At 39.0% G+C, this 13,456-nt stretch overlaps 1 protein-coding gene across 1 annotated transcript; it reads left to right on the top strand.

The window, feature by feature from the left end:
• Nucleotides 1–1,007: 1,007 nt before the first annotated feature.
• LOC147170245 (zinc finger protein Aiolos-like) lies at nucleotides 1,008–12,002 on the top strand. The gene is made up of 8 exons (XM_086082752.1): nucleotides 1,008–1,057; nucleotides 1,769–1,835; nucleotides 2,291–2,358; nucleotides 4,261–4,650; nucleotides 7,560–7,727; nucleotides 8,251–8,367; nucleotides 9,632–9,742; nucleotides 11,096–12,002. The coding sequence occupies exons 3-8, from the start codon at nucleotides 2,307–2,309 to the stop codon at nucleotides 11,716–11,718; spliced, it is 1,461 nt and encodes a 486-aa protein (XP_085938878.1). The 5' UTR covers nucleotides 1,008–1,057; nucleotides 1,769–1,835; nucleotides 2,291–2,306; the 3' UTR covers nucleotides 11,719–12,002.
• Nucleotides 12,003–13,456: the final 1,454 nt, after the last annotated feature.

Below are 13,456 nucleotides of genomic sequence, written 5' to 3'. Positions count from 1 at the left end.
GTTTGGTTGAAAGAATGTGCAAAAGCCCAGTTTGCCATGCCCCAGACCACATGCTCTAATTTGTGCTCTCTCGCTATGTTCTGAAGTGGGCAGCAATGAAAGGGAAAATGGACAGTCTTGTCTAACCCCTCCTAACACTGCCCTGCCCCACTGGCCCCCAGCACACCCAATGGAGTGCAGAGAGATTTACGGAAACACTGACTAACAGCCTAGTAAGTGGTTTCTCTGATGTTTTTCTGCACATTCATTTGTGTTGCTTGTTTGTCCTTTAACCGTCCCTTCAAGGTTTTGATCACCATTTTATTAATCTGCATCATCCCCCCCCCCCCCCCCCGTTCCATCGCCTCCTTTTTACCATGGAAACCTTGCATGTATTGTACTGCCTTTGTGAGTATGCTTTTTTTTCTTCAGGCGGGTGGCTGGTTGCCACGGTGGCCCATGGGCGGCCGCCAAGCTTTACAACTCAGGTGGGTGCTTCAATGTGCTTTGTTCTTTCTGATGCGCCAGACACTTCATGTGCACTCGCTTAGTTCAGCTGATAAATATTGCCTGCTATGTATTTATTTTGAAATAATGCTTGTCATTGAGCCAAATGTGCTTTCACATTATTTCTCAAAAGTGTGTGTCTGTGTGCACTGATGTTATTTTAGTTAACGAAAAAACTAAAATTGAAAAATCTATTTCATTAACGAAATAAAACAAAAATGTTTTTTTTTATGAAAACTAACTAAAACTACATTTTATGTTTACAAAACTAAAAATAACGATAATTATATTAAAGCAAAAATGTCCTTTGTTTTAAACTCGTAATTAATTTAATGCATGAGCCTTCGAGAAAGATTTTTAATGTAATTTTAGGTATATTTATTTCAATATCAACCAGAATAAGGATGTTTGAAAGTTTGTCACACAGAAGTGACGTCTTCTAGCAGCAGCCAATAGAAAAGCACCTTCAGATGACGTCACTCCTAGGCGACAAATTTGCCGGCTTGACTTTTGGCTCCAATGGCTCGGCTTGCCTGCTTTTTCATTTAACTCAGCCGAAATGCAACACTAGGTAAGAAATGTGTTACTTTTTAATTTTATCATGATGTTTATTAAATACTGCGCACATGTAATACACTTTTTTTAAAAAAAAAAAGAAAGAAAACTAAAACTCAACTAAAACTAAGCATTTTTTATATAACTAAAACTAATTTAAAAAACTGGCAGAACCACCTTGAAATTTGATTAAAACTAACTAACTTAAAAAAAAAAAAAAAAAAAACTCATAACGAAATGAAAAACTAACTAAAATAAAAATTCCAAAACCATAATAACCCTGGTGTGCACTGGATTTTTATTTGTTGTTTTCCTAATTATTTTCTTATCAATAATTAACAATTTCCTAACAGTATTCAAATGTGAAATCTTTACCCAATTGGGTATCTTAATGCAGCTTCAATGTGTATAATGTTTGTGAAAACGTTTCTGTTAGCCACAAGATGGCATAGTTGTTCCTTGAAATAAATGAACCATGTGGATAGATTTGATATCATTATCAGTATCGATTATTTGATTCAGTCATAAACATCACACTTCACTGTTGAGCTTCATATGTTTATATTCAAATCATTTGTCAAATGAAAAGTCGTTTTGGTCCTGTAAAGAGTGGCTGCTGGTGCGTTTTGAATTTGCATCCTCTTTGTTGCTCCACCTTGTTTGAAGTGAGTTCTGTTCCTTTAAGTGAGCCTTCTAAAGTGATGTTGCTAATATTACTTGTTCACAGAAACTGATGGAACGTGAAATCTTCCGCTGAGAGAGCAGATCTTCTTCAAGTGCAAAGCACAAAGCAGGTAAGTTTATTTCTGGATGACTTTATTTATGTTTTTTCACCCAAAAAAATTGTGAGTGGTTATAAAAAATAATAATAATTTTGAATACATTTTAACATGTCACTATGCACCTGAGCCTTTTGTTGAGCAAAGTTTTTTTGTATTTCTCACAATGCAAAGTATCTGTGGCAATTGTATAATTACTGAAAAGAGTGGATAAATGGGAGTCTGTAATAATTAACTATTTTTGCAAGTGTTGGTTTCTTGGTGTCGAAAGTTCTTTTACACATGTGCAAACATGGCAGGAAATACACGTGCAGCGAATGTTTCTCACATCAGGCTAAATGCAATGACAGGCTCGAGCAATCAACCATGGATTTGTACCCTTCTGGTTATGCTTAAAATAAACCTTTTTTTCATGCTTCCTTACCACCTTTCTATCTCTTGTTAAACAAATAGCCTCCTTCTTTTTACAGAACAACTTTCTCCATCATGAACACAGACAAGAATGCTGGATTTGTACTCACAATAGGAAAAGGGATCGGTGAGTATCTTGTTCCTTCTCTATGTGGGATCATTCATAATCCTGCTACTGCACATGACATTTTAACATTATGTAAGCTATTCCCAAATGGAGCAGAAGGTGATGGTGGCCTGTCAATTGTAATGCAGAATGACTATTCCTGGAGCAGTTTGATAAAACATATAAATGTGTCCTGGGGAGTGAGGATTATTATTTTAACTAAACATAAATTACATCAAGCTTTTTTAAGACGCAGTGCTTCTTTCTCAGACAATTTGTATGGTCACTTTTCTATGAAACATTTCCGAGGCCAGGGAGTGACAATGGCACCCGACCTCAGAGCGTCTTCCAACCTGGTTCCGGAACGCAGGCCAAGGAATGCCGTGATGTCACTGTCTTCTTATTAAACCAACAGATGTAGGTTTTTCTTTAAAAGGGAAGTCTACCCCAAAATTTTATTTAGAATAATATGTGCCCCCACTAGTCTAACACAGCATTCTAATTAACTCATTCACTCCCAGCCATTTTCACTGAAGCAACCCCCTTTGCTCTTTTTACTGGATTTTGACAGATTTTGCAAGGTCCACAGAATGTTCTTTTCTATTACTATAAAAAAAAATTGAACCTACCAAAAGAAAGATTAGAGTCTCTTATTTCATCAGGAAAAAGTATATTTGTATCTGTTTCCATTTTGAAGCATTTAACATGAGAATATAGCTAAGTTTTATTATTATCCACAACTGACTGATCTTGTATACTCTGCTGCCACCTGCTGGCCGTTTTTAGTAACAACTACCATTGCTTTAAGCCACCTATTAATGTCAGAAGCTGTATCAAAGCCTTCTGTATGCTTTAACATAAATAGAAACCATAAAAAACTTATAAATACGTTTTTGGGAGTGCAGGACAAAGTATTAAAACGTATTTATACGTTTTGGGGTTTTAATGAGTTAATATTGCGTTTGTGGAATATGAGTTAAGCAACAGAATCCACCCATTTTTATCAATCTCAGGCGGCAGCATTTTGTCACTTGCTGTCTTCTGAAAATGACATCATAGTTGTCTCAGGTAACAACCAATCACGGCTCGGCTTCAGTAAAGAGGTGACAGCTCAAGGATGGGCAAAGACAGTTTAGGCAATTAACACTGAAATACTACACTTCAATTATTATTATTTTAGTTAAGATCTACTGTAGTGATTTTTTTTCACTGTCCAAATGTTATTCTAATTATGTCAATGTTTGTATATCTTTATATTTTCTTTTTTTATGAGAGGATTTTTCTTCCGCCTGCTCCATATGAGTGCCACAAGATTCTCTACTAAGCCCTACTCTGCAGTACATCTGTATCATACATGTGGTTTATTGTGCTTCGAACCAGCAGTCTCTATTATGTGTCTGTGTGTGCAAAGTTTCCATTGCACCTCGGAACATTTCCCACAGTGCGAGGGGTCGCTTGTCAGCTCATTGTCTGTTACTGCTGTGGTTTTTCGGATGGACCTGAATTCACTGGTGGTTGGTTGACACGCAAGTTCTCAAAGGAAGGTCATGCAAATGAGCCTTGAGGACATGTGCATAAAGAATGGATTAAGTTTAGTGAGGCCATAAAGTTAATCTGGTTTCAATGTGTCATTAGAGAAAAAATAACTGATAGGAAAGGAATTCCCTGCCGCAATTTTCACCTATCCTGGTTCTAATTTACTATCACAGAAAATGCCTTCCCCTAACCTTCAGCACACATCTCTTGACTTATGATCTGCCAGTTAGCCATTGAGACAACTACAAATGTACATGTTCTATAAACATTTATTGTGCATTTTGTAAATTTTCTTTGGATAGTCTTTTGTTTGAGGCCATATGGAGTCAACATAACCTCAAATATTTTGTATTATTAATAATTGCGCCTCACTTTATCCTTACTTAGGCATGATTAAGGCCGAGGATGAAGAAATTGGAAACAATGAGACATATCCCGAGGCTGAGAAAGAAAGAAAAATTTTGCCAACGGAGGAAAGAGGGAGTGTCACAGAGGAAGGAATGGAGGAAGGATACGATGGTGACAGGACGGAGGACGATGATGACAATGAAGAGAGCGACTCCGTGGCTGAACCAGAGGACTTGTCACTGGCGGACTATTCACTTTACAACAGTGCAGCTCTGCAAAGTGACGCAGCAGGGGCCACATCAGAGACGACTTACATGACAGGAGCCATGACTCCCCACATGCAGTCAATGGGGAAGCTTAACTGTGACATCTGCGGCTTGTCCTGCGTCAGCATCAACGTACTGCTGGTGCACAAACGCAGCCACACGGGTAAGCACAGGAACCCAATCAACACCTCACATCATACAAGAATCCTTGTGCAATCGTCACTCTGTTGACACCTTTAGGAGATAGTGTTTTGTGCAAGGCAGGTCAAAAAGTTGCTCACATAGCAAAGATGACCACAATGGCCTCGTAGCCAACCTTTGTTTTAACGTGTAAAATATGCACTGTTAGTTGTTCTTTATATCATAGAAAATATTCAGCTTTTTAAAATGCGCACGAGTCCTACATTAATTAACCCATGAATCTAGCCTTTTGCTAACAAATTTGAATATATTACTTTTAACACAAAGTTTGACTATATCACATTTTATTAAAATTATTTCAACATTCATAAATGTCATAAAAGTAGAAAGAGAAGCTATCTGTATCAAGAAAGAAACAACTTAGATTAAGTAAAACTACTCAATCTTTGAGGATGTCTGACAGACAAACAATGTAAAAGTCTACACACCCCTGCTCAAATGCCCAGTTTTTATGGTATAAAAAAATACATGAGACCAAGATAAATAATTTCTAAACCTTTTCCACCATATTAATATGACCTATAAATATACAACTTAATTAAAAATGTAATAGTTTTGAGTAGTTTTAGGAGATTCCCGAACGGCCGGTCCATTCTAGGCTGAAATTGGTCACAGTACCTCCCAGTTTCTTTTTATGAGAAGACTAAAGATTTTGTGCTCACACTGACAGCTATTTGGAAGGGCTTATAATTCTCTCCACCTTGACTAAGCCTCCAGTTTGAGCTGAAGACACACAAAAAAGCCCCAAGGCATGATGCTGTCACCACCACTGTAAGTATGGTGTTTGCTGTGGAGAATGAGCGGTGTTGTGTTTCTGCCAAAAACTGTACCCTTTGGAATTACAGCCTAAAAGTTCAACCTAAGTTTCGTACAGAAAACAGAAACATGTTCCCACACGCATTTGGCAGATTTTAAGTGTGATTTTTGCTAAATTTTGAAGAGGCACTTTAAATGGTGGCAAGTTTGTGACTCCCTTTGACAATGAATTGGAGTATGATATAGTTAATTCTGAACACAGTCGCACTATAAGAGGGTGCTCACACTTGTGCAACCACATTACCTCATTTGTTTATTTTTGCTTTCCCTCTTGAAAACATAGTTTGTTAATTGAGTTGTGCGAGTTATAGGTAACATTAATAGTGGACAAAGTTTTTAAATGATTTATCTTGGTCCAATTTTTTTTCTATCTCACAAAAACCTGGCATTTGAACAGGGGTGTGTAGACTTTGTATTGGGAGTGTTCAATGCCACTTTTTTCAGACTGATACCAGTATAAGTATTCACAGTTTAAGTAGTCACCGATACAGAGTGCCGATACCTCTAATACTTTTGATATATAAAATTTAATTTAACACAATGACAAAAAATATTGTGAACGAAGGCATTTCTTTCTGAAGCAGATGACGATTGGCCTATAGTTGCTGTTAGCACAAGCAATTGCAGAGGACGACTTACTCAATGTCAGATTTAAAAATAAAAATAAAAATTGCTCATATAGTAATGAGCAGCGAGACCTTTTCCTATGTCAATTCTGATTATTACACTTTTTCTTTTTGCTATCTCATGTGTGACGTTACGCATTTTTTACTCGTTATACACAGAAAAAACTTGTTGCAGATAATTACCACTACATCAGGTGCAATTGCCAATTTAAACCAAATACAGTACCGTATCCCCCCCCAAAAAATTTGGTGAGCTTTGTCAGACAGGTATCTTGTTTATTTTTGTGGTTAAAGTGGTGTAGAACAGTGCTGTACTATACTGAGAGGGGTTTCTGATATTTTGATCTACATAAAGTAGCCACCATTTTTTTTTTAAATACCTAAAATATATTTTCATATAATGCAGCGCAATTTTACTGCACTGCAAAATGGAACTAATTACAGGTGTGTTTGCTGTGATGGGTCAAATGCACAGGTCAAATATTCTGTACATTATTTGCATAAATGACAAAAACATTTCTCTTTCATTTTTCTTAATAAATTGAAATTGTAAAATATATATATAATTATTACCTTTAGTGTTGTTCCGATACCGTTTTTTGGCCCCCAATACCGATTCCGATACCCAGCTTTGCAGTATCAACCGATGCCGATACCATACTGATACCTAAGTTGTTGTTTTTTCCTCAACATGAAAAAGCTGTCCTGCGATTGGTTCAGAGCATTCAAGGGCAAATAGAATATCTTAGCTCAGCATGCAGTGAACATGTCACACCTCAGTGAATGTCGTGCATGAGCAAGACACAAGATGCTGTATCCAAAGTCCTATATTAGCGTCAGAATTAATGGTATTGGCATGTTACTTGGTAGTACTCACCTGTTTTAATGCAGTATCGAGGCCTCTGCCGATACCAGTATTGGTATCGGAACAACACTAATTACCTTTGTAGAAGGCAGTTTATTTATTTATTTTATTAAGCGTTGTTATTGGAGCTTGTTTAATTGTGTAAGTGTACCTAATTAAGTATTCCATAAGTGTTTTCTGTTATGGCCACACAGACGTTTTACAGAGAAAAAACTATTAACTTAATCTCAGAGCTTTACTCCGAGAGAACTGTTGTAGATGTTCTTTGTCGTGGTTCTTGTAGATTTTTTTTCAGTCATGTGAGAAAAGACATTGGGAGTTTCTGACAATGACTGTGAGTGTGGATGGTGTGTTGTTCCCTTTTCAAAGATGGTGGGTTCTTGATAGGGTTTTTGCAAGTCACTAGTCATAATAGGAAGATGCAAGTAACTGACATCTGGCTAGAAGAAGTAAATTTATTGAAAAATAACTATCACAAGACTTCACTGACGCGCTTTTAATTCCTGTACAGGTAAACAAAATTCAGTAAGATATTTTATGGGAATTTTTTTTTATCCCTCCCAGGTGAAAGACCATTCCACTGTGCTCAGTGTGGAGCTTCCTTTACCCAAAAAGGAAATCTGCTCCGCCACATCAAACTACATTCCGGGGAGAAGCCTTTCAAATGTCCCATGTGCAGCTATGCCTGCCGCCGACGTGACGCTTTGAGCGGGCACCTGCGCACCCATTCTGGTACCAGCCAGCCACATATACTCAGTTGCACTGATACTGTACGCACCTGTGTCTTGTCTTAAACCCACATGCATGATTTCTGGTGCGGCTGCACAGCTTTTCCAGTAAGAACCCGCTATGCATGATTACACACATCACACATGACTTCTTACTCATTCAACTCTGGAAACTATCACTTTCAGTTCATGTGCTTCACTGTCACCTTATGCTGCACATCATCAACCTTCAAGAAATGATGGTCTTAGAAATCTCCGTTGTCAGAAGTGGCAAATCCAGGTCCAGAAAGTAAAAACCCTGCCACCGTTTGTCTTTAACCCCTGATGCTAGCTAGCTAGCTCCCTAGCAGGTAAACAAGCACCATGGGAGCAAGTTAGGGAGCTAGCTAGTTAGCTAGCACTGGGGCCAAAGCCAAACTGTGGCAGGGTTTTTACTTTCTGGACCTGGGTTTGCCACCTCTCACCATTGTTTATCCATCCATTTTTTTTTAAACCTTCATCCCTGCGTTTAAATGTCCTGCCAACAGTAGAGAAGCCCTTCAAGTGCAACCTCTGCAGTCGAAGTTACAAGCAGCGCAGCTCCCTGGAGGAGCACAGAGAGAGGTGCCATGTGTACATTCACAGCAAAACACCTGCTGAGAAAGGTAAGACGCTATCGTGCGTTTATAGTCAGTCTCAATAGACATTCTCCTCCTTCCAAAAGTACTTCACAACATTGTACACAACACTGAAGCTGTGCTGTAAGATGATTCACACAGTAATTGCACAGAGCATAAAGCGCTTATTGATTATACTGTATATTTTGTTTTTACGGGCTGGTAAACGATTGAATTTTATAGCTGCTGGCCCTTCATTATATTATAATAATAAATAATAATAATACATTTATCTTGTATAGCGCTTTTCAAGGTACTCAAAAACGCTTCACAGAAAGTCCAAGAAAAGATCAAGAACAATAATAAAATCAGTAGAAAAAGTTTTTTTTTTAAGAAGTCCAAGACATAAAATCATTACAATAATAAAATCTGTACAAAACTAAACATTCATAATACTAGACATTAGACATTAAAAGTGACTTTGAACAGTTGAGTTTTGAGTTATTTTTTGAAAGTGGAGAGGTCAGGGCAGAGTTTTGGATGAATTGTGGCTTATTAAGGGTTTTAGATGGTATGCAATAAAGAATGCTATTGCAGTGGTCAATTCTGGATGTAATGAAAGCATGGGTCAGGGTTTCAGCAGCAGAGAAGGTGAGTGAAGAGCGAAGTCGTGCTATATTTTTGAGATGGAAAAATGCTGTCCGTGTTATTTGCTCGATGTGAGGTTCAAACGAAAGAGTAGTGTCAACAAGGATGCCAAGATTACAGATGAGTGGGGATGGAGTGAGGATATTGTCATCGAAATTGATGCAGAAACTTTTGAGTGGATTTAGTGAGGTTTTTTGGACCAATGGGGATTAGAGTAAAATAGGTTATGTATGCTGTGGTGTGGTGGCCTGCTGCTTAACAGACCACTTCCTCTCCCTGCAGTACAGCACAGGAGAGAACAGTTATTTAGGGCACATGTTTCATCCAGCTCACGCAAACCAACAAAATGCCTTTGCATTCTAATAGGAGCACACAACAGCGTCGTGCCTATGTGGTCACCAAATGTCATACGTTATCGCCTGATAGTGTGTTAGTGGTGAGGAAGTACATTCTCATCCTGCACTGGTAAAGCACAAATGCACCAGGAAGTGAGGTTAAAGGAACTTTTGATCTTACATCAATATCTTGTACTTCCTTTGCCCCAAGCTGCTGAGGTGTGATTTGCTCAATTTGTACGTCCAAGGTAGGGAGGAAAGTGGACATTTATTCATTACCTTCTTCGGTTCTTTATCACTAAGCCTGTTGCTTTCATTGTGTGAGGCAGACGACAGTCCCCTATTAAGGACTCAGATGGGCACAGAGCGTGCTCTGCTACTTGACAGGCTGGCCAGAAATGTAGCCAAACGCAAGAGTTCCATGCCTCAGAAGTTTACAGGTAAGTACTTCCTTCACATCAAACAAACAAGAGCATTTTTGCAGTAAGATGGACTTATGTTTTTAAATTGATGTGACTGTTGACATAATTCCACATTTACTGGTACATTTAATGTATACCTGCTTACTGGATTCTTTCATTTCAACACTTAAAGCTACAATATGAAGCTCTCGTTTTAAAATGTGCTGTATGTAACATTTGTGCTTTTACATGTGCTTTTATGCTACACTCTATGGACATGGGTATTGAGCTACACTTATCGAGCCAATAGTTAAATCCATCAAGGTTAGACTACACCACATTAATGTAACTGAATTTTAATTATATGTTGGACAATTCTATGGTTTTCCTTTTGAGGAAACAGTTTGGGGAAAGACATGACTGTCCATCTCAACATGTTTGCGTTCCTATTCAGTTCCTATAGGTTTAAAAGCCATGTGTTTTGTCCATAAAGTGTAGTTTTCAGTGAGCTTTTACTTTTGATTTATTTTTGATCTGAGCTACTTGTTTGTCTATCGCCGGCCGCCGTGTCTTGCCAGGAGCCCCACAGAGGTGTCTCAGCCGCCCTCAATTCTCAGCTACTACTGTGTCATAGGTGGGTACTGGTAGCCATCCACTGATGAGTGCATGGATATCAGTGCAGAAGGACTAATGTGTTGACTTATTTGCTTGGTATGTTTTGATTCAAATTAACTTTAATATATGAGCAATTCATTAACATAAAATAATCACCATTTCAGTAAATGGCTCACCTGGAAAGCGGGCTTATTTTTACACACAAAATGTATTATTTATGGTTGTTTGCTCTCCTTTGTAGCACAAAACATGGAGTTGTACTTTCACAATGCATGCATGAGAGTTTATGGGCACAATGCCTCCAAGAGTCTTTACTGGGTTGACAAATGAAGTGAGATCTTTCAATATGATAGCCACAGGGTGGGGGGGGGGGTAGCGGAGTAATGACTCCAACCGCAGGCAGAGAGAGAAAAAGGCGGGAGGCGAGAAACGTGAGCAGGTGCCTCTATGTGTGTGGCACAGCTGCAAATGAGGCTCTCGTCTTGAGTCATCTGCTTCCTATCAGCTCTCTATCCTCTCTCTGCCTCCTAGCACAACTGCTTCCTCTGGATTCTGAAATCTTTTGACCTGTGAACCTAGTGTGCTCTAGTTTCTGAGTGAGGTTCTCCTCAAACCTCAAGTGGACCCTCAAGCATTTCTACTTGATTTTCTTTAAAGGAGCATCTGCTTGCAGTGCTGTTCTCAGTGTACTTTTTTGGTGCAACTATGAAATGATGTGAAATGTATTCCGCCTCATCCTTGACTTGTGCATGCTTTGTTTTTGTGATGATGATCTAGGTGATAATGGTATCTGTCTGGACCTGAGGTTGAACAGGAACCCAATTCACCAACAGGACCCTCCGTTAGGCTCCCCAGGGCCTGACGTGCACTGCCAGCACCCATTAATGCGTTCGGGCCTGGAGAGTGATCCGTCTCACTCCCAAAGGCCGTACCCTATTCTGTTTAGCCGCAATGATGTCAGTCCTATCGGCCTCACCAACGGCCACAAGATGATGATGCCGTTGCCAAGTCTCCCTCACACCCCCCAGCAACCTCCTGTTGTGGATGCCTTCAACTCTGATGGCTGCCAGGGATCTCCTATCATGTATAGCTTAGGCCACTTGCTGGGTGGACTGAACCATCAGAACGGGATCCCGCACTCTCAGCCCATTCCCTTGTCGCCCCTGGAAGCTTTGCAGGTGGCGCGGGCTGACGGAGAAGCTGGGGGGATGCCTGGGGCCTTGTACTCCTGCAGCCACTGCAAGGTGATCTTTCTTGACTACGTCATGTTTACTATCCACATGGGATGCCACGGCTTCCGCGATCCGCTCGAGTGCAATGTGTGCGGCCATCGCAGTCGAGACCGTTATGAGTTCTCGTCACACATAGTCCGCGGGGAGCACCGACTGGAAATGAAGTAGCTAGTATGCCATTGGGTGCCTGCATTACACACACAAATAGCTAACACCAAATAACTACGCAGATTTACTTTTTGATGTAGCAAGCGGAACCAGAAATGAAAGGTGGTGTTTGAGTGTACACGCACTTTTCAAAGACATTCTAAGTCGTCCAGTTCTCAACTGAGATTATGGTTTCTAAGGAGTCTGTTGTTGGTGTTATACCTTGTGGTATAGCAGCTGTTCATTTAGAATATTCAAATGTCATCCACAACAGCTAAATGTATTCTGCTGATGTTTTCTTTAATCTTTGCAAAGAGGTGAAAATAAAATTTCTTTTTTTTTGTCACATGAACGCCTGCTCCTTGTTGTATTCATCACCCAACACTTGCCATGTAAAAACAAGAGAAAAAATGTTGAAGGTCACGACTCATTTTTGTAGGCTGTGGTTTGAGAGATTGCAGATGCAAGTAGAGGATGTGTTTTGTTCACTCCCGAAACACATTTTATGTGTAGTATGTTATTTATTCACAAATAGTTTTGTCACTATTTTTAGGATATGTGTTTTTTCAAGGATATTGGAAGCATTCCCACTTTCACTGTATCACTTTGAGGCATGTTGAGAGAAGATAAAATAAAAAATAAACTACAGATTATTGCATATGCAGTGCAGACACTTGCAAATATTGCTAGTAAAATTAATTATTCCATTTTGCAAACACAAGAATCCCTGAAGGTTTATTAAAGAAAATATTTTGAAGCATAATAGTCAGATATGATGTTGGTGGTGCTAAATGTCGTGATATTTAAGTACTGACAGTTTCACCTCAGTGCCTTCAAAAAGAGGGTGTTGGCTGTATCCAGCTGCCGTCACACTATCTATCCATCGGTGGCAGTTCCCTTTTCTCACTTTGGGTTTGAAGAGAAGTAACACTTGTACAACATCTTCTTGTCCATATGTAAGATTAGATATTCTCTCATCAATTTTAAAAGTACAACCACAATGCTCTTCTTTTTCCAGTCATATGAGTTTGAGTTTTTTTTTTGATGTGTTTAACAAACTTCATAATTTTTACTTGATTAATAAATAATTAAGAATGCATTAACTTTTAAATAATATATTATTTACATACATCTAGGCCAACCCCTCAGCTTTACTGGCAATAACTGCATCAAGCTTGCAATCCATTGACTTCACCAGACTTGCATTCTTCATTTGAAATGCTTTTCACTGCAACCTCTCAGGGCCACTGCTATCCATTTGTGTGCCCTAAACCGAAAAGTCAGATGGTCTGTTGTCTGGCCTTCCAATGCATTTGCTGATGAGTGCTTTGCATCTTGTAGTATGGCCTATCAGTGGATTGTGATTCCTTCACCCCTGCCCTGATGTTGGCAGTGATGTCACTGTTGTCTTCGGGTGTTTCTTCACAGCTCTCACAATGTTTCTGTCATCAACTCAGTACAGTAGTTTTCCTTTTTCAGGACATTCTATATTGTTGTTGTATTGGCTACGCCCAATGTTTTTTTTTTTTTTTTTTTTTTTTTCTTTATCCAATGTTTGTGCAATACCTCTGATCGATTTTCCCAATTCTCTCAGCTTCAAAATGGTTTGCTTTTCTCCCATAGACATGGTCTTCATGTTTGCTCAACAGCAAATGCAGTTTTCACAGGTGAAACCCAAAGCTAGAAACAAGCAATATCTAATATTAAGCAATCAATCTAAAAGTCAATAACTGATCGACTAGAAACACCCATCAGTCAC

The sequence above is a fragment of the Leptonotus elevatus genome, chromosome 8, assembly GCF_054856555.1.
Source record: "Leptonotus elevatus isolate MCC_2025b chromosome 8, RoL_Lele_1.0, whole genome shotgun sequence".
In the NCBI taxonomy this organism is placed as follows: Eukaryota; Metazoa; Chordata; class Actinopteri; order Syngnathiformes; family Syngnathidae; genus Leptonotus; species Leptonotus elevatus.
This window is presented reverse-complemented; position numbering and strand designations above follow the sequence as displayed.